Source organism: Nuphar pumila, chromosome 9 (assembly GCF_984573655.1).
Source record: "Nuphar pumila chromosome 9, dmNupPumi1.hap1.1, whole genome shotgun sequence".
Lineage (NCBI taxonomy): Eukaryota > Viridiplantae > Streptophyta > Magnoliopsida > Nymphaeales > Nymphaeaceae > Nuphar > Nuphar pumila.
In genome coordinates, this window is record NC_143257.1 from 22,273,656 (window position 1) to 22,299,614 (window position 25,959).

The 25,959-nt window shown below is 37.2% G+C and overlaps 1 protein-coding gene across 1 annotated transcript in view; it reads right to left on the reverse strand.

Annotated features, from left to right (window-relative positions):
* LOC149828489 (DNAse I-like superfamily protein) overlaps window positions 1-25,959 on the reverse strand; it is a 133,827-nt gene that overhangs the window by 12,069 nt on the left and 95,799 nt on the right. Inside the window, exon 15 of the mRNA XM_090016865.1 lies at window positions 4,115-4,199. Coding sequence (XP_089872991.1) covers window positions 4,115-4,199 — 85 coding nt within the window. The remainder of the gene's footprint in view (window positions 1-4,114; window positions 4,200-25,959) is intronic.

Genomic DNA, 25,959 nt, shown 5'->3' on the forward strand with positions numbered 1-25,959 from the left:
ACCATGATGTGCGATAACAAAGTTGCAACATATATAGCGAACAATCCTGTATTTCATAAGAGAACAAAGCACATTGAGGTTGATTGCCACTATGTAAGGGATATGGTTCAAGCTGGTCATATCACTACCAGATATCTAAAGTCGGAAGACCAAGTTGCAGATATGTTTACAAAACCTCTTGCTAGACCAAATTTCTCAAAATGTTGTGACAAGCTGAGCATGATTGATATCTATGCTCCAGCTTGAGGGGGAGTGTTGAAGACAGGTGGTTTTAAGTGACGTTCTTTTATATTTAATGCTATTTGTAATTTTGCCTTTATTATGGACTTGGCTGTAATTATTTCTTTAAGCCTCTCTCTATTTAACATAGAGAGAGACCCTAGTAACAAGTATCGAGTCATCTCTTCCTGTGCAGCCATCTCTCTCTCTCTCTATCTAGGGTTCGGTGCATCTTCTACAGCTCCAACAGAAGTTGGCTTAGGAACTAACCCTACTCAAGTACAAGAACCTTAAGACTTGTCAACATCATGTCTCCACCACCAAAGACTTTCTGATGTGTTGAATATTATTAGCAACTCATTTAGGGCACGTTTGGAAGCGAGAAAGATGTAGGAAAAGGGAACCGAGAGAAACATTTTGAAAAAAGTACAACTTTTGATAGGAAAGACATCTCCATGGGGGGGGGGGGGGGGGGGGGAGTCTTTCCTATCAAACTTTTTCTGAGAACCCTGTCTCTCGCCCCTCCTCTTTCATTTGCAACAGGGAGGCTATCCACCTCTCTCGCCCTTCAAACCAGAGATCGTAATTCGCCATTGAAGAACAAGACGACCTCTCCCGCTCAGGTGTGGTCGTAGATCTCAGAGCACCTCTGTCCTCCCTTGCCCTCTTATCCTTTGAACCTTTTGTTTTCTCTGATCCTCTTTCAAGAAGGTGTTCCGTGCTCTGTCTGATTTCCTATGTTCTTCTCAAGGTAAGCGTTCTGTGGTGGTGATTCTCATTGCATTTTTCTGAATGAGAGCATTTTCTGTAGTTTAACATTTTTATGCAGTTTAGCATTTCGCATTTTAGCATTTCTGCAGTTTAGCATTTTTCTGCAGTTTAACATTTCTTGCATTTTTCTGCAGTTTAACATCTCATTGCATTTTTTCTGAATGAGATAGATTACTGTTTGACATTTTTCTGCAGTTTAGCATTTAGCATTTTAGCACTTCTGCAGTTTAGCATTTTTCTTTTCATTTGTACCAAAAGGTTCTTTTTTTGTTCCAAAATTAATATACCAATTCATTTGGCATATTTCTTTTCATTCATCAATTTATTGTTATGTTTTTTTAGGTTGAAAAAGGCTATAAGTGGGAGAAAATCTATTTTTGATTTGTTCTAAGGCCAGCAAGAGACATATCTGTAAACCTGTTTCATCTAGAACCATGCATGGTTTGCAGGATTGAGTCCACCTGGCTCAGGCTTTTGATACAACCTGGAGTGTTCTAGCTTGGACTTGTTATACATGCAGTCAGCCAAAGATTGACCTGATGTTTTCTTCAACCTTATAGCAAAGATGGTTGGGTTTTGGATCTTTTCATGTCAAGCATCAGTGGTAAAGCAAGCCATGTTTTGTGAATGCATAATGTTTCAAGTGTTTTTATATGGCATAATAAAACATGTTCCTCTCTGTTCTTATCTATAGTGGGTTAACCATAACACTGATATTTGTTCTTATCTATGTTGCACAGTTTTTGGTTTTCTTGATAGACATTCTGCAGGATTACCCCTATGGAATTCGAACCCGATAAGCTCAGTTATGATAGTGTGATCTAATCAACCAACCCAAGAAGAACTACCATTTGTTAGCTAGTCAAAAAAAAATTCCATGCACAAACAAACAAGCAAAAAAAATTATCTTTCATTTCCAGCCCGTTTTTCTCATGCTACACAAACAATCTAAAAACTTTCTTTTGGAAAACTTCTCATGTCAAAAACTCCCATAGGCAAAACTCGTTTCCTATGAGAGTTTTTCTCGCTTCCAAACATGCCCTTAGAATCGCCTCCTTACATGGGACATTCAAATGTTTGTATTGGAACAGAGAAACCTTACTGCTCAAGGCTTTACATTATTGTTGCAACCTGAGAAGACCTTTGACCTATGTCACATGGGTGTGGGTGCGGGTGCGGGTGCGGCGATGTGGCACTTTAAAAAAACTTGGGTGCTGGGGTGCGGGAGGGTATATATATATATATATTAAGTTTTAACAGTTAATAATAGTAACACTAATGAAATAAAAAACAATTATCATAATATCATCAAATCAATTTAGTAATAACAATCAACAATAACAATGAACAACAGTATGTAATTAAAATTTTAACTAGTAACAATAACAAATTTTAAAAATATCTAAGTATTTAACAATAACAATAGTAGACTACTAGTAAGTTGGTAATAAAAATATGAGCATTCAACTAAATTTTAAGTAACAAAATCAGTAATAACAATCAAATTACCCAACATCAAGTCATCAACAAATAATACACATTATAAGCAACCATATGTCACAGGAAAAAGTCGATTCGACTTGGCTGAGCTTGTGAAAACTCAATTCGGCCAGCATGTTTTGCAAAATGGCTGCTTAAAGCAGCAACAAAATTTTTGACAGACCCCCATACGGGCCATACGATTAGGATTCGAACTTGCAACGTCCCAACAGACATATTATGTATAATATATCTATGTATATTATGTATAATGTTTATATTATATAGTTTTTACATGTAAATACTTTTAAAAGATAGTTTTTTAAGAAAATGAGTCAGCCGAACTGAGTTTTTCCTAAAATAGGTAAATATTTTTTTTTCAAAAATGGGCAACAATGGTGTTTAGCCGAGATTGAGAGAAAGAGAGAGGTACACAGTAAGGGGGGAAAGAGATTGAGTTGAGAGAGAGAGGTAAGAAAAAGGGGAACAATATAGAGAGAGAGGTAGCCGAGAGATTAAGAGATGAGTGGAGAGAGAGATTGAAGGAGAGAATGAGAGAGAGAATGCGTACCTTGGAGATGGAGAGGAAGCATCGCGCTCGCCGGACGGTAGCAGCGGATAGGCGTCACCTGCGTCGAGGTGTCGCAGCTCAGGATTGCAGCGTCGGGCTCGCAGCATCAAGGTCGGGAGACAGAGGAGAGAGGGCAAAACTGTTTTGCCCTAATCCTCAAGAGAATTTCATCGGGCAAATTTTTTTTTAAGTCCAAAATTTAGACATATATGACCCTGGGTGCGTCGCACCCAGAGTCAACGCACCCGGGGTCGGGTTGACTGCACCGGGTGCCGCACCCGTGTCACGTTGCATCGACGCAGGTGCAGCACCTGGTTAGCCGAATCATTGTGACATAGCCTTTGACAGTACCACAAGAGCCAAGACAATACAGGTACTTCCCTTTTGTTATTATCCTCCCACGGTCCTAAAGCCTGAACATGCCCAAAGGAAGACTAAACCTCCTGCTGCCCATTCCAATGTTTTAATCACAATCCCAGAGTCAAATTGCCCTAGCTCCAATAGATGCTCTAGATAACTGATGTGCTTCCAACATCACATGGACAGAGTCACCATAAATCATGAAGCAATCAAAAGCAGATAATCACGTCTGAAGAGGAAGGCATGCAAGGCTGCAAGAAGCAGAAATAGTTATGCATGTGTTACCACACGTGTAGCAGTAGTTATGCATGTGTGTGTACACACACACACACACATGTGGACACATTCACTCATTTTTATGCTTCTAAAAAAAAACAGTTTAAGAATCAGGGAAAAATCAGTCAAGCTCAATTCCTCCACAACAACGAGCATGATCAATCATCAATAAGAAAGTCAACGACATTCAAGAGGAGCCAGACAGATATCAAATTCTTTAGAAGGATAGACCAATGAAGAAATGTTACGCAAAGACGGTAAAGAAACAAAGATAAACTGCTTTCAACAAAACATAGAAAAGCATAACCAAAAGCATGTACAAGAAAAGACAGGAGAAACATATTGACAAACATAACATTTTGGTACCCCTAGCTGTATAGATCAAAATAATAGCAACCAGCAATCTCAGTGAAAAAAATAAAAACAAAAGTAACATACGTGTGTTGGGAACCCTCTAGTTCTTTGTAGAACATGTTTTGGCAGTGTATCTAGCACTTTGATGGTCTGAAGACCTTTTGAGCACCTGCATCACCACAAATAACACACACCAATAGTTCAAACGCCCAGAGATTCATGACCAGTACAGTCATAACTCAGAACTCAGACCGCTGAACTCTAATTTGCCAAGGCCTTGTCAACTTTTCTTTTCATGTAAAACTAGCAAAAATTATCACACAAATAGAAAAAGAAAATCTGAATATAATGAAAGGAATGTCTAGGACTTCAAAAGATATCACCGAAGTAACAGCTAAGCAACATTTGATTACTTAGCATCTAAGTATCTAAAATGTCTTACAAATTGTAGACTTATAATTCCTGTATTTGGAAGTGGAAAAACAAGTTTAAGAAACAACCACTGTGTACCAACTATTCAATTCCACAATCAGCTATCATGATATAGGACTTGGTTGTGAATTTGTGATTCAAATCAGAATCTAAATTTTGAATGCAAAAATAATATCACTCTGATGCAGAGCACTACAGCAGTTGCTTCTAGCTAGCAGATGTGACCCTTCAATAATCAATTAATCCAATGATCATATTTATCTTGAAAGCTTCAATTTCCTCTTCCCATCCAGGGGTTTAATAATCTTTGATCGAGGAATTGAGAAGATGGATGCTCTTGAAGAGAGAAAGCTCTTAGCCCCTAATGATCTCTTGCCTATGTCACATGGGTGCGGGTGCGGGTGCGACACGGGTGCGGCGCAATTTTAAAAATTTTGGACACGGGGACTCGGCTATATATATAGATATTTTAAAAATATATATATATATATCCAATGTGTGCATATATGTGGATATTGTCCTCTAAAGTTTTGCACCATCATGAGTGTTTTTACAAACTTTGCAAAATGTACTTTTTTCTGGGGCTCATGTTTGAGACTCATGCTATATATATATATATATATATATATATATATATATATATATATATATATATATATATATATATATATATATATATATATATATATGTTTTTTTTAATATATAAAAAGATCATTTTTTTTGTTTTTTGCCCTAAAAATGGACATTTTTAGACTCAGTCAATGTTGACCGAGTCCAAAACAAGGACGGACTCGGCCTCGACTCGTTGACCGAGTCCGACTCGGCATTGGCCGTGTCCGAAGCTGCACCCATGTCGGGGCGTGTCGACTCGGGTACGGCGCCTCCCTAGCCGAGTCTGTGTGACATAGTCTCTTGCATAAGGGCTATATAGTCAAAAGCCCCGACTAGGTACCGACTAATTTGCCTAGTCGATCTAGGCGCAAGTAAAACACCTAGGCTTTGCAATTCCTAGGTGAGCACATTAAAAGGTATCAATTTTGTCGACTAAGGCGCCTAATCGTTGACTAAGCTTCCCCTGCTTAGGCACGAGGGCATTTTAGTCATTTATTATTCTTATATATTCTGTCATTTTTTGGTATATATATATATATATATATATATATATATATATATATATATATATATATATATATATATATGTGAGTGTGTGATTTGTTATGTGAAACAAAGAAAACATGCTTAATTTTATATTTATATATATATATATATATATATGTGTGTGTGTGTGTGTGTGTGTGTGTGTTTTACTTTGCTTTTGGGATTTTTTCTGTAAAACGTTGAAAGCATGCACAGTTAATTTTAATTGATTATGTTTTTTATATATGTGTGTGTTACTTTGTTTCTGATGTATATATATTATTTATCTATAAAGGCTAAAAGCATATTTTGTTGATTCTACTAAATATGTTATGAATAATTGAATATATATGTGTGGTTACAATTATAATATATATTCTGGTTATGTATATTAATATATTTTGTGAAAGCATGTGTAATTTTGTACTTGTATAATAAAAACATCTTATTAGTAAAAAATTAAATATATTTTTATGTATATTTTGCATATTTTTTATATTTTAATTGGAGTACCGACTAATCCAATTAGTCCCGCCCAGTCCTCGACTAATCTTTTTAGGGGTCTACCGACTAGGCACCGCATAACACTTTTGACAACATAGATAAGGGGCAATTACAAAAGCTCACATAATTACGGGCCCAACAACAGGCCCGTAAAGGACCAATAGATCTGAGTAGCCACCGAAAGCCCTTTCTTTTGTCTTTTTTTATTTTTAATATTTAATTTAATACTATTTTGATATATGTGTTAAAATGTATTGTATATGAGTATATGTATGTATATATATATATATGTAATTTGGGTATATGACTAGGGGTATTTTAGTCATTTTTACATGTAATAGACTCTATCCATTAGGGGTAGCTATGATATTTTATCTTTTATTCTTTTTTGTAATTACATTTTTGTTTTAGGAGCTCTATGGTCAATATGACCATAGAGTCGTTGGGACTCTCCAACAATCATAAATATGACCATTGGGGAGCTCCCCAATGCCCTCAATCTTGTATAAAAGGGGTTGTTGGCTCCTTCTTAAGGTAATGCTTGTTCTAAGCATTTGGCAATAATATTTTTATTTTTTATATTTGTTATTACTCTCTTTTGAGAAGTTTATGTGTTAGCCCTTAGTGGCACTTGTGTATTTGGCCCATAAGTGGCTTTGGTATTTGTGGATGTGCACACTTGTACCCCCTATATAGCATTGTGTTTGTGCACTTCTTGTTTTATTACATGGTATCAGAGCTAGAAACTCTTGACGGAGTGCGGATTCGAGAAGAGTTGTTGAAAGCTCGAGACACGTAAAAAAGCTTACGGTGGATCTACATCAACTTGGGGCATCTCCTCTTCTTATCCCTCTCTCTATTTCTTTTCTCTATTTCTCTTCTTATTCGCTATGGCTGATAAAGAAAATGTAACGGTTGTTCCCATCAAATTTGATGGAAAAAACTACAATATGTGGGTCGCGGTGGTGAAAAGAATCCTCATGGGCAAGGATATGTGGTATTTTGTTGATGGTTCCGCATTGGAACCACAACCAATTCTCACAAAAATGGTCGTTGGAGCCGATGGTGAACCTAAGGAGGAGAGCCTTGAGGGAGTTGATAGAAAAGGCTATGCTTAAGTACAAAAAAGCCTATGAAGAGTGAAAAGTAGGTCATGTCAAGATTCTTTCCCTCTTTATGAGTAGTATGCATGAAGAGCCATGCCCTGATATTCTTGAATTTGAAAGAGCCAATGAAGCTTGAGAATATGTTAGACAAACCTATACCAAAAAAGATGTTGCTCACAAGTGGGATCTTAAAGACAAAACACATAGTTGTAAACAAGGTGATAAAACGGTGAGGGAATACTATAGTACCCTCAAAAGACTTTGGGATCAATTGACTAAGTTGGAGCTTATATGGGAGACGATGCTTAAGAATGGAAGAAATACAAGCATGAGGAACAATTGTTCCAATTTTTTAGAGGTCATAGACTCGAATTTGAAAAGGTTCGGGTCAAAATCATTCATAGGGAAAAACCTCTTCCTTTGTATGAAGTTTTGGTTTAAGTATGTATAGAGGAGACAAGGTTGAAATCCATGTCCGATTCTAAAGAGATCAAGGATAAGGTTTTGACCGTTTCAAGACCGAGTGTCAATACAAATGTTTACAAACCACCACATTTTTCAAAACATTACTATAGGAGACCTAGATATGATGACAACAAGAAAAGAAATATAATATGTCATAATTGTAGAGAAACAGGATACATCAAGCCTTCTTGTCCAAAGTTCAAGGGAAGAGAAGATAAAAAGGTGGCATATGTGGGAACGTCTCACGATGAAAGAAGTGGAACCGATGAACATTCAAAATTCATTGGAACCATGTCCTCTCAAATCATGGAGGCCCTTCATCGTAACGCCCCAAAATCTCAAACTTTCGAACCTTTCAGAAAACAGGCAAGAGACTAGAAAAAATCTTTTTCCTTCAGAGTTTGTTTATGAAATCAGTGGAAGACTATTCTTTTGTTGAATTTAGAAAGACAAGCTGACAACTTTGGGCACTTTAGCTAAAAGAACCAAACTCACAATCCATGCTACTTGCAAAACACTTGGAAAAGACACTTTCATTAAAAGAAGTTCTCAAATAGTATAAAATTCGGATATCCCAAGGAAAATCCATTACAAAACCCCAAAACATCCAGGACGCGAGCTAAGAGCAAAAATGGGAAATCTTGAAGCCATCGCCCGTAGTGTACCTAATCATCACCTGTACCCATAGAATGGGTTAGTTTCGCGAAAAACTAGTAGGTGCACAAGAAAGAGTACAGGAAACTGAATTCAGTACATTTAATTCAATATGCTAAGCAGTTTAAAGCAGATATGCAGTTAAACAGGCAAGTCGTTCAAAACAAGTAAGCAGTTTAAAGCAAGTAAGCAATGCAACTGTCAAACGTAACATGACGATTCATTTGATCATAAGTTGTGAACTACTACGCAATAAGCAAGTCTCATGACACATCAACCAGTGTGAACAAACTTTATGTTTCGATATTACTTACTTGCGGGTACGTGTAGGCAAAACGTAGAAACAACTGAGACTAGTTCGGACGTCTGTTATTCTATATATTTTCAATAACCCGAATAGCTAGTTGAGTCCGCTCCTAAGGGGACGGCTTTAGCTGAGAGAGGATTCCCCAAAGGCAGGTACTTGGCAACGGATGCATCCAACTTCTGCAGAAGTTCATGGGATCTACCACCTAGGATAATGTATGTTAGTCCCTTCCCCTAACTCCAATGACTTAGGAGGTCGGATTTTTGCCCGTGGGGTGGTTGTTAACAACCTGTCCATTGGAGTTTTGTACTGATCCATCATCTCCATTGACAAAAACACAAGGGCAAATGAGTGTGTCGGGGGTAAATTGACTGACGACTCATTCTATATGCTCTGGTCTTTTGACCTAATGAGCATCTTACCTGAGAAGGCGAATCCATTTTTATATTTTTACAGCATTGTGCATTTAGCATTGTTTGAGGTCGCACGACTGTCTCATCCGATCATCGTAGTACTAGCGTGTAGTGCACGACTACAAGTACTTTAGGATGAAAGGGGTATAGCTCCTCAATAGGAGCCTCAACAGAAGTGTTTCACAAAGATGTAATGTTTCTCAAACTTTACTTTTGACCTTCTTTATCTTTTGAAACAGCCAACAACTTGTACCACATTTGGCATGCGATTTTCTAGAATCTCATCCGCTATCATGATATCTACATGCCTCGCATGACTCGATACCAACCTCGATAGACGGGATATGATTCTCAACAGAACCCCCGCTAAGAAGCTTACTTAAGCCCCAAATTGGAGTTACCCGAGATATGTCAAATAGACGAACAGAACCAGCCAATCTCATCCTTCCAAATACTTCGATTTGGGCAGTCTTTGATGCTTTTGCGCAGCTCCCTAAAATCTTAAGTCTACTCTGCAGGACTACGTACTCGAAAAGCCAAGACCTCTGCTAGGGATCCCTCTCCTTAGACGAGGATGTATCGCTAAGCTCCTGACTCAACTCTTATCGCAAGAGGGAGAGCGGTAAATGTCTCTTGCATCCTCCACGAGGATGCCTCTATAGCACATGCAATGAGCGAAAACCTGAGCGTCATCTGCAATGGCAAGACAGTAACAAAACATTTGCAAAAGCAAGAGCCTGGACGCAAAGTGCAACGGCAAAAGAAAGGCATGACAAAAGTAAAGGACAAGGATCGCGAAACCGCGTCCTTGAGTTAAATACGTACTATATATATGCGTATATATTTATTTAATTATCCTTTTTAGTTAATTGAGGAAGGTTGTCATGATATCGGAGAATCAATTTGGTTTTATGCCTGGAAGATCAACTATGGAAGCTATACATCTTCTTAGACAACTTATTGAAAGATATAGAGAGAGGAACAAAGATTTGCATATGGTTTTTATTGATTTAGAGAAGGCATACGATAGAGTACCTAGGGACGTTCTCTGGTGGACAATGATGAAGAAAGGTGTTTCTCTCAAGTACATTAGTATAATTAAAGATATGTATGAAGGAGTAGTAACCAATGTCCGCACTTGTGGAGGGGTGACAACCAATTTTCCGATAACGGTTGGGTTACATCAAGGATCTGCTTTAAGCCCTTTCCTATTTGCGATAGTGATGGATGAGCTTACGAGATCAATTCAAGAAAATGTACCGTGGTGTATGTTGTTTGCTGATGATATTGTTTTGATTGATGAGTCTAGAGATGGGGTTAATGCTAAGTTAGAATTATGGAGACAGACATTGGAAGCTAGAGGTTTTAAGTTGAGTAAGAGTAAGACTGAATATATGGAATGTCGGTTTAGTAAGCAACGAAGTAGTGATGGGAGTGTAGTGAAGCTTGGTGAGCAAGATATACCGGTGAATGATTATTTCAAATATTTGGGATCCATCATTCAAAAGTATGGAGAAATTGATGGAGATGTAAATCATAGGATAAAGGTTGGGTGGATGAAATGGAATAGTGCTACTGGAGTGCTGTGCGATCGTAGAATGCCATTGCGGTTGAAGGGAAAGTTTTATAGGACGACTATTAGACCTGCTTTACTATATGGTACGGAATGTTGGGCTGCCAAGAGACATCATATTCAAAAAATGAGTGTAGCTGAGATGCGGATGCTTAGATGGATGTGTGGAAATACAATAAAAGATAAGATTCGGAACGAAGAGATACGTAAGAAGGTAGGTGTTGCGCCCATTGAGAATAAGATGCGAGAGAATCGTTTACGGTGGTTTGGACATATTCGGCGAAGGCCTAATGATGCTCCAGTTAGAAGGTTGGAGAAATGGGAAAATATATTAGTTAAAAGAGGTAGGGGTAGGCCTAGGAAGACTTGGATGGAGATGATAGGAAAGGATATGAATGCTTTGAACCTCACCGAGGACATGGCGTTGGATAGAAATGATTGGAGGAAAATGATTCATGTGGAAGACCCAAAATGAATTTCTTTTTTGGTTCATATCGCTGACCCCAATTGTTTTGGGATGAAGGCGTAGTTGTTGTTGTTGTTGTTGTATCCTTTTTAGTTAATTGAACTCAATTCAATTGTCCAAGTCCCCCGTGCAATCTTTCCCTACCTTGGGGAGTTGCAAGCTTGTTGGCGCCTGCGGGTGTAAACGATTGACGGCTCGAGTCGCGGAGTGCGAGCGAAATCCGTTGTACGAGCTGCAAAAGCGATAGTCTTAGCAAGCTAACACCAAAAATAGAAGGTCAGGGGCACTGTCGCTGACCTTACGTGAAGGAAGCAAAGGCAGGGGCATCGTGCCCTTGCACACCTGCTATAAGCGCAAGAAGCAGGGGCAGGGGCTGTGAGCCCTTGCTGACCTACTGTCAGCAAATTATGAGGAGGCAAGGGGTTGCACCCTTGTCCTCAGAAAGCAAGGGCAGACAGGGCTGCGCCTCTGCTTGACAAAGTAGAAGAGAGGCAGAGGCAACCTCTGCCTCTCAACAACGAAGGGGAGGCAGGGGGCCTTGCCCCTGCCTGTCGAAAAACAGTGGAGGCAGAGGTGATGCCCCTGCCTAAAGAGAGAAAAGGGTGAAGGGAGGGGGCTCAACCCCTCCCCTAAACAACGAGGGTGCAGGAAGGGGGCTCGACCCCTCCCTTGACCAATAGAAGAAGGGGGGAGGGGCTCGACCCTCTCCTGTTGTCAAAGGGAGCAGGGAGGGGTCCGGCCCCCTCCCCTGCCATAACAAAGAGCAGGGAGGGGGTTGGGCCCCTTCCCTGCTAAAGGTGGTGCAGGGAGGGGGTTTGACCCCTCCCTTGGCCGTAGGGAGCACAGGGAGGGCTCGGCCCCCTCCCCTGCCGTAACAGGGAGCAGTGTAGGTTTTGACCCCCTCCCTAGCCGTAACAGGGAAAAGGGAGGCGGCTCAACCCCCCCCCCCCCCCCCCCCTCCCTGCGCAATATAGAGGTGAGAGAGAGAAAACAGGAGAAGGAGCGTACCTAGGGATCGTCAGAGAGGGTCGCTGGTGGCGGCAACTCGGCAGACACAAAGAGAGTGGGAGAGGCAGCAGGGGGAGAGAGAGAGCGAGAGGGGAAAGGGGGGTTTCGAGAACCTCCCCCCCTTTGCCTCGTTGTCTTTAAAAGACACGAGGGAGGCGGTGCCTCCATTGCGTCCGGGTCAAGTTCGGATCCGACCCGAATCCAAGTATTTTTTTTTTTTTGGGGGGGGGGGGGGGGGGGGGATGTTACACTTACTTTCCGAATGTTGCACTAATTCAATACAAAATAATGTTTTTACCATTGATGGGTTCTCTTAGTATAAAAAGCATTGAAAAATTCAAAAGTACTTCAAAATTTTCTATTCTAAAAGTTAAATTTGTCTTACAAATCGATATGGTCACAAACTTTTCACTTAAACAAAAGTCTGTCATTTGGTCATCCTTACCCTAGTATTATAGTCCGTCTAGAAATCCAGTCGTGTATGGCATTCAGGGGACAATACTTTGTTGAACGGAACAGTAATAATAGTAACTTTAAAACATGAAGGTACATTAGTAAATCAAAAAAAGAAAATAAACATATAAGATAACCGATATACCATAAAATAAGACGTGACGACACGGACCGACATGGTTGTTCCCTTGCTTTGAATATACATGACGAAATCGTGTATAGTTTGTTTACAACAAATATGCACTTGTTAATATACATACCCATGGCATACGTAAATATATAACTGATAGTAGTTTCATACGTACAAAATTACTAATAGTGTGTCCTACAAATTCATCTCGCATCTGGTCGATGTTCTCTTCGAGCACTTTGCTGAGTTTTCTGGCACCTTGTTTTGTGGATGTTGCACTGGAATTAGTTGAATATTCAGTAAACAAACTGTAGCATTATATTCAGTAAACGAACTGTAAACGACATAAAAAAGACGAAGCAGGTTAAAGGAATTGAAGGTACCCTTTTTTGTGGGCGTTCGACTAAATCGCAGCGTCCTTCTTCGACATCGATACAACTTTTGTGACGGAGGTTAAAGGAAACGTCGTATTTTCTGGTCGTTGCTCACGAAGCAGGTTATAGGAAATGCTCATTTTCTTCTTTAAATGAAACGTCGTCTGTTCCATGCTCTTAAAGGAAATGTCTTGTGTTCTTGCGGAATACACTACTGAAGTTATGCGACGCTTCATTCATTTATTCTTCACGTCATTTTACGTCCCGTCAGTTTTCAAAAATCACGCCCAAAGAATATTAACAAATAAATAAATTACATTGCGCATTAATTAAAAGACGTTTCATTTGCTAGTATCATCGAAACGACATTAGTACGTGTAAACGAATGACACGTCGCATAACATCAGTAATGTATCAGATGACGTTTCCCTAAACCCTAAACTAAGGTTATGCAATGTAACTTGCACCTAAAGGAAACGCTATAAATAATAAACCCTAAACCAGTAATCGCTTAACCATTGAACAAAACTAAGTACAAATCATGGTAACTTCATAATCGCTATACCTAGTAATCGCTATTACAGGAATAATTATACAAAATAAACTCAAAACTAGTAATCGTTATAGGATTTAGCAAACGTAAGTACAAATCGTGGTAACTTCATAATCGCTATACCTATTAATCGTTATACTAAGTAATCGCTATCAGAGGAAACGCTATAAGTAATAAACCCTAAACCGATAATCGCTATACGATTTAGCAAAAGTAAGTATAAATCATGGTAACTTCATAGTCGCTATAGTGAGTAATCGCTATTGTAGGAATCATTATACATAATAAACTCAAAACTAGTAATCGCTATATGATTTAGCAAATGTAAGTACAAATCATGGTAACTTCATAATCGCTATACCTATTAATCGTTAAACTAAGTAATCGCTATCACAGGAAACACTATAAATAATAAACCCTAAACCAGTAATCGTTATACGATTTAACAAACGTAAGTACAAATCATGGTATCTTCATAATCGCTATACTGAGTAATCGACATATTAAGTAATCGCTATCACAGGAAACGCTATAAGTAATAAACCCTAAACTAGTAATCGCTATAGGATTTAGCAAACGTAAGTATAAATCGTGGTAACTTCATAATCGCTATACTGAGTAATCGACATATTAAGTAATCGTTATCACAGAAAACGCTATAAGTAATAAACCCTAAACTAGTAATCGCTATACGATTTAGCAAACGTAAGTACAAATCGTGGTAACTTCATAATCGCTATACATAGTAATCACTATACAGAGTAATTGCTATCACAGGAATCGCGATACATCATAAACCCTAATCCAATAATTGTTATACGATTTAGCAAACGTAAGTACAAATCATGAAAGAATTATATAATTACAAACCTAAGTTTATGTAGTCTTATCGATTTTTCAGTCGCACTTCTGTGTTACACTTATTAAGGAAAGAATTATATAATTACAACAAAAAATGATAGAATTACAACATAGAATTATCGGGATACACAAATCACATAATATGTTTATTCACTGTCACTTGACGACTTAGATGGACATATAAATCGTCTCTTTCTTGGACTTGGTGGAGTCTCTTTATTCGGTGGCCTCTTCGTTCCCTTGATCTTATTAAACCCACTGGTAATCATCTCAACCAGTGACCCAATTTATCTATTCAAATTTTGCGCGTCCTTCCGTAACTCTTTATTCTCACTCTCCAGCATCGCTAAATTTTGGTCGGACGATACCTTCTCCTTTGGGAGTTGTGTTTGCTCCCTTATTGTGTACAACAAAGGAAATCGTAGTATCCGCCAAAGAGACACGATGGACGTTACGTCAATGCTGGAAGGCGACATGCTCGATGATAAGAGTGACCTCACTTTCAGGTTGTTTCTCCTCAATCTGTCGATATTCATGCATGGGTTGCCAATATTGTTTGAAATAGTTAGGGTCATATTGTCGTTCTTTATAATCATATGGTATGGCACAAATACCTCCTTTGTTTCAGCTATCCAATTGTTTCATGAAACGTTCGTGCCAATTCACGTTCCTGGCTCTACCACTATTCATCTTCCTTTTCAATATCACAGGCAATTTTGGTATCGACTGTCCCAAGCCAGCTTATAGGAGTACTCGACTACCATACTGCAACTCGACTTCACATTTGCTAAAGAGCCAAATATCGCAGACAGACAGTCTCGCAGCCTCGGCAACAACCTCGTCGTTCTCGTCCTCCTCATCCCCATACGGTCTCCACACAACCTGTACAATCGAGATTGTGGTTTACATATAGACATAATTATTCTTGTAAAATGTTGAATGCGATAATGATTTGTACTAAAGAAGACAAAATGCTGAATGTGATGATTATTTAAAAATGCTAAACATTACAACGATTTACGCTAATGAAAGTTAGATGCAAATGTGATAACGATTTGTAATAAGGAAGACAAAAATCTTAAAGCAATGATTATTTAAGAATGCTAAACATTATAACGATTTAGGCTAATGAAAGTTAGATGCTAAGGAGATAACGATTTGTACTCAGACAAAATCCTAAAACGATAATTACTTAAGAATGCTAAACATTACAACGATTTACACTAATGAAAGTTAGATGCTAAGGAGATAACAATTTGTACTAAGGAAGACAAAATCCTAAAGCGATGATTACTTAAGAATGCTAACATTATAATGATTTACGCTAATGAAAGTTAGATGCTAAGGAGATAACGATTTGTACTAAGAAAGACAAAATCCTAAAGCGATGATTACTTAAGAATGCTAAACATTATAACGATTTATGCTAATAAAAGTTAGATGCTAAGGAGAGATTTGTACTAAGGAAAACAAAATCCTAAAGCAATGATTACTTAAGAATGCTAAACATTACAACGATTTACGCTAATGAAAGTTAGATGCTAAGGAGATAACAATTTGTACTAAGAAAGACAAAATCGTAAAGCGATGATTACTTAAGAATGCTAAACATTACAACGATTTTAAACCATTTACCTCATTTAATTGCAGCACATCTAAAATGAACTGAGCATTTTCCTCCTTGACATTTATTGAAGCCCACTGGCCGATATTGGGAAAACCACAAACCGCAGGGCCACACTGAGGACGCAAGGTGACAATATGCTCCCATGTTCAGGCCTACAAAAACAATATATTAGTAAGACTACAACCTTTAACGAGCTTAGTCCACAAGCACTAAATATGTAATAAACAAATACCTGAACAAATGGCCAAAACCCCCCGACGGTTTTTGTACCCTTACTCGCACGGTAAAGTTGATTGTACAAGTGTGCGAGCATAGTAGTACTCCATTGCCCAATTGTCGACTTCATCTTAAATCAAAACAATATCTTAAGGGTTTAGGGTTTAAGGTTAGGGTTTAGGGTTGAGGTTGAGGTTTAGGGTTAGGGTTAGGGATTTTAGGGTTTAGGGTTTTTAGGGTTTAGGGTTTAGGGTTTAGGGTTTAGGGTTCAGGGTTTAGGGTTTTAGGGTTTTAGGGTTTAGGGTTTAGGGTTAAGGTTTAGGGTTAGGGTTTAGGGTTTAGGGTTTAGGGTTAGGGTTTACGGTTTAGGGTTTAGTTTAGGGTAGGGTTTAGGTTAGGGATTAGGTTTAGGGTTTAGGGTTTAGAGTTTAGGGTTAAAGGGTTTACGGTTAAAGGGTTTAGGGTTTAGGTTTAGGGTTTAGGGTTTAGGGTTTAGGGTTTAGGGTTTAGGGTTTAAGGTTTAGGGTTTAGGGTTTAGGTTTAGGTTTAGGTTTAGGTTTAGGGTTAGGTTTAGGTTTAGGTTTAGGTTTAGGGTTTAGTGTTTAGGTTTATATTATGGGTTTAGGGTTAGGGTTTAGTAAGATATTAAGGGTTTAGGGTTTAGGGTTTCTATGAAAATCGCTTCAAAGTTTCGTACATGTAATTAAATAGTTGTCACGTGAATCGCTATCGTCAACAAGTATACATTGCTATTTTATTAAAGGTATAAATCGCTCTTGCTTTAAACATAAAAATCGTTGCTTCAAACGTACAAATCGATATAGAAATCGCACCCTTCATAAGTACATATCGTTGTAATGTTTGGGATTCAACAGTAAACGTCGTTCCACATCCCACTCGTTATCAAAAATCAATATGCATTGTGAGACCTGGATTCTGGTTGATGATTTATGCGATTTACGCAATGGCGTATATGTCGACCACAACGATTTGCCTTTGTATAGAAAATATTGGAATACTATTAACGCAAATCGCGATTTGTAAGCTATTATATTGAATTTTTGTATCGATTTGTAATATATTATGTAATATGTATATTGATTTGTAACATATTATGTGGTTGCTAGTGTCGATTTGTAAGATATTTGTATTATGATATTGAAACGTGTGTGTGCGGCATTTACATTGTTGCACGATTGCGGTGGCGATCTTTGTATTCAAATCGTTGTTCATTTAGCGATTAAAATTGAAATCGCTTCACAGCGTCGTAGCTGTCATTAAATCGTTGTCACGTGAATCGCTATTGTCAACACACATATACGATAAGTCGTTTCTTTTATTGGCACGGTAAATAACAACTCGATGCATAGTATAGTGTGATGCAACTGACGATCATGACAGATAACATGAAGAATGATGTGCATGTAGATTTAATTTTGCATGGTCAGCAGGAAGAAATCCTTTTGCCTCATAAGTGCGCGTAGTTTTCATTCTCCTCCTCATTCTTCCTTTGCTTTTCCTTCTCTTCGTCATCCTTTTTATTCTTCATCTTTAGTTCTTCCTCATCCTTCTTCGTTTGCTTTTCATCTTCAATATCTGATGGATCAGGCTCCGCATAATAAATATCCAACAATTTGTTCTTGTCTTTTTTATGGTTAATGTTTATTATATTTTGGTACTTTACATAACCCTCATATATATCGGATTGGCGAATGATTTCTCCAAGAGTCATTCCCTCCAACGGCGAAGGCTTTCTTGTCTTATGAATTGTAGTCATTGCTAACTTGCACAACACATAAATTTAACTGCAAATCGTTGTAGAAATTGAACCCTTCATAAGTACATATCGTTGTAAATCATAAATCGCTACTGCATTAAATATATAAATCGTGGCTACTTTAAATGTATAAATCATGAATCATAAATCGGCTAAATCGCTACTGCTTGAAACGTATAAATCGTTGTAGCATCAAACAAATTGCTACTACATTAAATGTATAACAACAACAACAACTACGCCTTCATCCCAAAACAATTGGGGTCGGCGATATGAACCAAAAAAGAAAATCATTCTAGGTCTTCTACGTGAATCCTTCTCCTCCAATCATTTCTATCCAATGCCATATCCTCGGTGAGGTTCAAAGCATTCATATCCTTTCCTATCATCTCCATCCAAGTCTTCTTAGGCCTACCCCGACCTCTTTTAACTAATATATTTTCCCATTTCTCCATCCTTCTAACTGGAGCATTATTAGGCCTTCGCCAAATATGTCCAAACCATCGTAAACGATTCTCTCTCATCTTATTTTCAATGGATGCAACGCCTACCTTCTTACGTATCTCCTCGTTTTGAATCGTGGCTGCATTAAATGTATAAATCATTGTTAAATTCAAACTTACAAATCGTTGTAGAAATTTAGCACTCATAAGTACATATCGTTGTAATGTTTTGCTTTCATAAGAACAAATCGTGCTAATTGTTTTTCGATGCCCAGAAGGTGGATAGTACAAATCAATTTGTTTTAGTATGAAAATAGGTGTTATTTAGCATGAATAGTATAACCAGTTGTAAGATTTAGTATTCAGATTTACATAACGAAAATCGATTTGTTTACATAACGAAACCTTACACAAAACTCACCGAAAGGACACAAGTTTTGCTAATCCGACAGTGGAAGAGAAACACCTAGAAAGTAGATGCAGCCGATGGTGGCGACGGTGCTCCGACTACGCTCTCAATGCAGTAGACGATGGAAAGGGGTGCTCCGACAGCTGTAGACGACGAAAAGGGTTGCTCTGACGGCAGCAAACGACGGCAAAGGGTGATCTCACGGCAACAGACGACGTCAAAGGCTGCGTCGTCAAAGGGAGCTCCTGTTACAGCAGATGGTGCATCGTCAAAGGGTGAGCCAGAACGTTTAGGGCGACATATTGCTAGGAGCTCCTGTTAAAGCATAATCGTTTACTCCTTAGGACGAAAACGATGATGATTTTAACCCTCTCTCTTCTGGCGGAAGGACATTTTTGTCCTTTACTCGAAACGTCGTTTCATGGCACTAATAGCAGGAAAGGGTACGTAAGTCTTTACAAACAAACCGGACTCCGATGCTAAGTGATGCCGACACACACGGGGAAACGAGCCCCACGTGCTTACATATGTGGCGCTCATTCAGACCCGAAAACACGCACCTGTGTGTTCCGGGGGGGACATATAACATGCTTCGGTTTACTCCTAAGTGTGTTTTCTTGAAGGACCAGTCGGTGACAACATTCGTTAGAGGAGATCGCCATGGAGAGTTATATATGATTCATGATCAGCCCTCGAAGAAGTTTCCTTCTTGTCACTAGTTGTCATGGGTGTACAAGTCATAATAAAGATGTCTATCTATGACATCATCGTTTGGGACATTGTTCAGTTGAGTCTTTGAATAAGTTGAATAGAAGGGTTTCATCCCATCTATTGGTGTTAATTTTGATCCTTTGATGTGTCATGGTTGTCATTTAGGGAAACATACACCTTTTGAGTTGAGTAATAAAAAGACTTCTTCCGTTCTTGATCTCACCAACACTGACATTTGGGGGCCTGCACCTACTTTAACTTTTTATGGTTCATGTTATTATATTGTGTTTGTTGATGACTACTCTAGATTCACATAGATTTATTTCCTTAAACGCAAATTAGAAGTCTGATAAATTTAAGGAATTTAAAACTCATGTGGAAAATCGGTCTAAAAAACGTATCGGTATCCTTTGATGTGATGGAGGGGGGAGAATTCACATCCAACGCTATTACTCAATATCTAAGGAACAATGGTATAGAGAGAGTTTTCTTGTGTGGACACTCTAGAACAAAACTAAGTTGCTGAAAGAAAACAAGCACATTGCTGAAGTGGGTCTTTCTTTGATGTTAGTGGAGTTCAAAAAATGTTGTGGACTGAGGCATTTCATATTGTTGTCTTTCTTATAAATAGATTACCGGCTGATAATATTGACAATAAAACTCCTTATGAATTGATATGGGGTTCCAAAGCTGATTACTCGGTGCTAAAAAGTTTCAGATGTGTATGCCATATGCATATAGACCAAGCACATAAAAAGAAACTTGATCCCAAGTCTGGATTGTGTGTATTTATTGGATATTCCAATGAGCATAAAGGTTACATATGCTTTTCTATGCAAAGGAAACATGTTTATATTTCCTGTCATGTTACTTTTAATGAAACTGTATATTACAGAGATCTTTTGTGTAGTGCTGGATTTGGGAGCGTTGACAGCATTCATGAGAAGCATAGCAAGCCATTCTACACATGCCGACCACCCAAAAAAAAGACTTCAGAAACTGAAGTTCAAGATCAGACCCATATCGGAGATGAGTTTCTGCAGTTTATTGATTCGAGCAGGCAAGATAGTCAATCTGAAAATGCAGTTATAAATCAATCCGTGCAGCGGTCCCCATAAAATATTGAAGTCCGTGAAGGAGGGACAGAAATTCTGCCCAATGTTGTTCATGACAGTAGCCAGCTGCAGAAAGAACTTGTTACTTACAAGAGAAGGAGACTGAATATTGCAGAAAACCTGTCCCAACAGCAACGGCAAAGCCATGTATCAGATGACTCTAATAGTGCAGCAACAAATCAGCCAACACAGCAAGGGGATGTAAGGAGATCTACAAGAAGTAAGCATCCTATTGAAAGATTTGTATCTTATGATAGCTTTACATTAGACATTCAAATGTTTCAGTGAAGTGTTCAAAGTTAAAGAGCCTAGTAATTATGCTAAGGATATTAAAGACAAAAGATGGGTAGAGGCGATGAAGGATGACATTGAAGCCATGTTTCAAAACAACACATGACAAGATGTAGTAGATAGCAAGTGGGTGTATAAAATCAAATACAAATCCGATGGGAGTATAGAATGTTTTAAGGCAAGGTTAGTTTGCCAAAGGATACAACCAACAATAAGGAAAGGATTACGAAGAGACGTTCAGCCCAGTTGCAAAAATTGTGAGTGTGAGGATTGTCATGTCTCTTGCCTTGTCGTTCAGCTGGCCATTGTTTTTGTTAGAAAGTGACTTTGAATATTTTAGGTTCGATAATGAACCCATACACATGCACATTAAGTTCGAATATACCCACTTAAGGGAACAACACAAGCACATCAAGTGCTAATACATAAACCCATAAAAGGGATAAATATGACTTAAAGTCATAAGTTGAATATTATTGAAGAAATAGGAAGAAGAGGGTAAAAACCCTATACAATGGAGCATAAGCTCCTCCAAAGATTGAAAGAATTACAAGGAGAAAGCCCCTATTTATAATACAAGGAGCCACTTAGGGGGCTCCCAAAGGAGTCGTTGGGAGCCCCCAACGATCACATTTGTGACTGTTGGGGGCTCCCCAACGACTCTTTGGGGAGCCTCCCTAGGTGGCGCAAACCACTAAAAAAGAGAAAAATAAAAACGAAAAATAAAAGTAAAAATTACAAACATATTCCAAATGGAATATGTGTAAAACTGTGAAATGACTAAACTACCCCTATGCCTATAAATAGAAAAATATATATTTTATATATATAATTAGGATAATACATATGCATATATACCATATATGAATATGTATTATCCTTTATATATATAAAATATATATAAGATTACATAAGTTGAATGATACATTTTAACACCCCCCCTCAAACTTTGCGTGGGGGAACGAAAAGATTGAAGAAAGCAGGAGGAGGACTCTCAAGGCTTCAAGAGCCTTCCGTACAAATGCCATTGCAAATGTCTTCCTCCAACGTCTTTAACGATGAGTACCTTCCATGATCTATCCAAGGTACTTCTTTTCCTCTTATCTTCAAGATCCTATGGAACAACAACAAAGAAACAAGTAAAACATATCTTTGCACTTTACTCAATAGGAACATTTCTAACAAGCTTAATTGAAACCATATCGGATGACACATCCGCAAAACAATGGTGCAAAAATATAACTTATGCATAGAAATTTGAAGCACATGATAGGATACTTATTTTAGCATGAAAAGTAAATTTAGAAAAACCAAAGTTTCAAAATCATACATCATGTTAAAGAGTGAGCGGAAGCAAATTATGCGGAAATGAATTGCAAGAATGCATGAATGCATTATGCATTTATAAGGTCCATCATTGGACAATCACAACCCTATAATGGGAAATAACAAAATGGTCCACTAAGGGACACCACAATAAGCCTACAAAGAAGCATAAGCTACATATGCTTTAATGAAAGAAGACCTTAAAAGGCCATAATGAGCATATGCATATACTATCATGAAATGAATTAATACTTAAATAAAATCATTAATGAACATGCTTTAAACATGTAATGAAGTGTCAAACAAGAGAAACAAAGTCTCCAAGCATACTTTAGACAAAATAAACACAAGAGTTCACAAAGTTTTAAATCCATTTACGAGGCAAAACGAAGAGTGTTATTTGAGTAGAGAATCTTACCCATTCAGGAAAATCTCACTAAATTGACAAAAAACACATTTTGCATACAAAAGTGACCAAAAAAACCATAAGCACTTAATATATAGATTAAATGCCAAAAAATCAACTTGATTTTAAAATATGCATATCAAAAATATGATTCACTTGAATATCTTAAAACACAAGTCATAAATGAAATTTTGCAAATTTCAACAATAGTTCATCCATTACAAACAACTACCTCATTAGTCCTCCAAAACCCATAAATCAAGTGTATAAGCTACTAGATCAAGAATATAAATATAATGTCATTAAAGGCCAAAAACACACACAAAGGTGTGCAAAAGAACCTCTTGTCTACATATAATAATACTTGAAATGAGTGCATCTACGACAAGAACAAGATAATGCACGCCAACATGGACCAAAAGCATCTCTTGTCTACGTAAAAATACACTCAAAACCAAGTATGTTCAGCTACTAGAACAAGAGTAACAAGCCAACTATGGGCTAAAACACAATACATCTCTTGTCTACATAAGATGACACTTGAAATGAGTGAAATAAGCCAACCATGGGCATACATCTCAGCGACTAGAACAAGGACACAAACGCCAACATGGACTAAAATCACACACCATGGTGTGAATCAACGTGCCTTGTCTACATAAAATAACACTCAAGACAAGTGTGTTCAACTACTAGACCAAGAGAGCAAAAGCCAACAAAGGGCTACCAACACACGAATGTGTAATAAAATTCTTGTCTACATATGATGACACTTAGATAAGGGGCATAAAAGGAGAAGACTTTTGAGGCAATAAAACTTGTAATGACAAACATATAAATAAAACCTTGAAACAATATTCTTCAAAAAAGAATACCCATAACAATATCATTTTGAAATAAAATGTGTGAATATACACACACAAAGAACACTTGTGCACAAAAGCACAAAACATAAATGTGCAAACTCATATGATTCATAAACAATAAAAGGTTGGGCAATAACCCCAAAACCTTGATTTTAATATACCTTAAAACATTTAAGGTTTTAAACATCATATATTCATCACATTTATATATAAATAAGAGCATCCATAAGATCAATGGCCAACATTAAACAAGTGACACACTCATATACCAAATCATTCTAGAGTCCCAAGGTGCCCATAACTCACCTCAACCACCATCTATAATATGGTAAGTGGACAAACTAAAATGACATAACAATGAGTGAGACACTCATAATTAGAGATCATATACCAAATCATTCTAAAGTCCTAAGGTGCCCATAACTCACCTCAATCACCATCTATAATATGGCAAGTGGACAATCTAGAATGATATAACACGAGGTGCCCATAACTCACCTCAACAAACATCTCTAATAAAACAATAATAAGGCCAAACAAATGATGCATTAAATAACATGTGATGGGTAAATATAAATGCCACAAAAAGGCAATAAACACTTTAGGAATCATTTTTCAAAGAAAAGAGGACCGATTAAAAATTGAATCAAAGGTCCAATATAATTAATCACAATAATATGCTTTATAACAACAATTTTGCATAAATCCGAATTATGCTTAATCTTCAAAAGAAGTCATTTATACAAAAAGACTTATTATGCAACTAACACAATTTATGAAATATTAAGCAACATCATGATCATTATCAAAAGACTCAATAAACACAACATGAAATACTTAAGCTATGTCATGTGTGAGAAAGGAATTGGAATCATCCAAGAAACAAATCAAGCCTTTATAATTTGCAATTATATGTATACCAAGATGTAAAATGGCAATAATCTTAAATGTGTAAATTTAGGACAACATGTACCAAGATATAGCGGAAGCATTCATAATGATAAAAGAAACAATCATACAAGTTCATAAAAAGTAAACACAAGACCTAAAGGAGGCAATAAAACATCTCTTTATTGAAAAGAGAGTATCATGTGAAAATGTCTACGAAGAGACAATACGCATACAAGCACAAATACTTTATAAAAGAAGTGCACGAAAGCACTCTCACAACACTTGAACAAAATACGCGAAAAGAGTATAAATAATAAACATGCAATAATGCATGTATGTCATAAATAAAAGCAAATGCTTGAGACTCTCAAGCTTTAATTATGTAATTATATGCTTGATAAATGCAATTTAAGACAAAGAAGACCATATTATGGCCAATGTAGGCATCCTTAGAGATACAATCAAGAGGTTTTGAAACTTTATATGAAAAATACAAACAAACATGTTTATAAAGTTGTATCATTAGAAGAAAACTCAAAAATTAATGAAGTCTTTTATACCAAAGGATGCAATAGATACACTATGCATTCGATATAGTGTGAGAAGATTTTAAAAGATCTTTCCTAATGAACACAATGGTTAATACAACATATTTATCAGAAATAATTTTTCAAAATCCTTTAACTAAACCAAAACCATTGAAACATCATTGACAAGAACTACTTAGGATTCATAACAAAGATTATTTTTTTTAAACAAAGATCATTAATCAAGAGATCATATATAATCTTTAAAAGTTAATTTATGAAATACTTATGTAATCATCATAAATCCCACATAATTGAAGACAATTTTAAGAAAGAACATAAATTACTATTTATATGTGATGAGTAATCGATAAACATATAAACAAGAATTTATATATTTGAATAGCAAAACAAGTTTACTAAATTTAAAAGGAGATATTTTTAAAAAATTTTGAACATGCGAAATAAGAAAAGAGGTGATTCAACTATTATAAACACTTCATATGCAAAAAATAATTTCATAATGCATAATATGTTAAGAAAAGAGATACATATCGAAAACTTAAGAAAAAAGAGAAGGACAATGAATACTTCACCATTTCTTGATCAACACGCTTTCCATTGCACCAAAGGACAACCGCATCGTGACCACGCTTTGATACCATGTTAGAAAGTGACTTTGAATATTTTAGGTTCGATAATGAACCCATACACATGCACATTAAGTGCGAATATACCCACTTAAGGGAACAACACAAGCACATCAAGTGCTAATACATAAACCCATAAAAAGGATAAATATGACTTAAAGTCATAAGTTGAATATTATTGAAGAAATATGAAGAAGAGGGTAAAAACCCTATACAATAGAGCATAAGCTCCTCCAA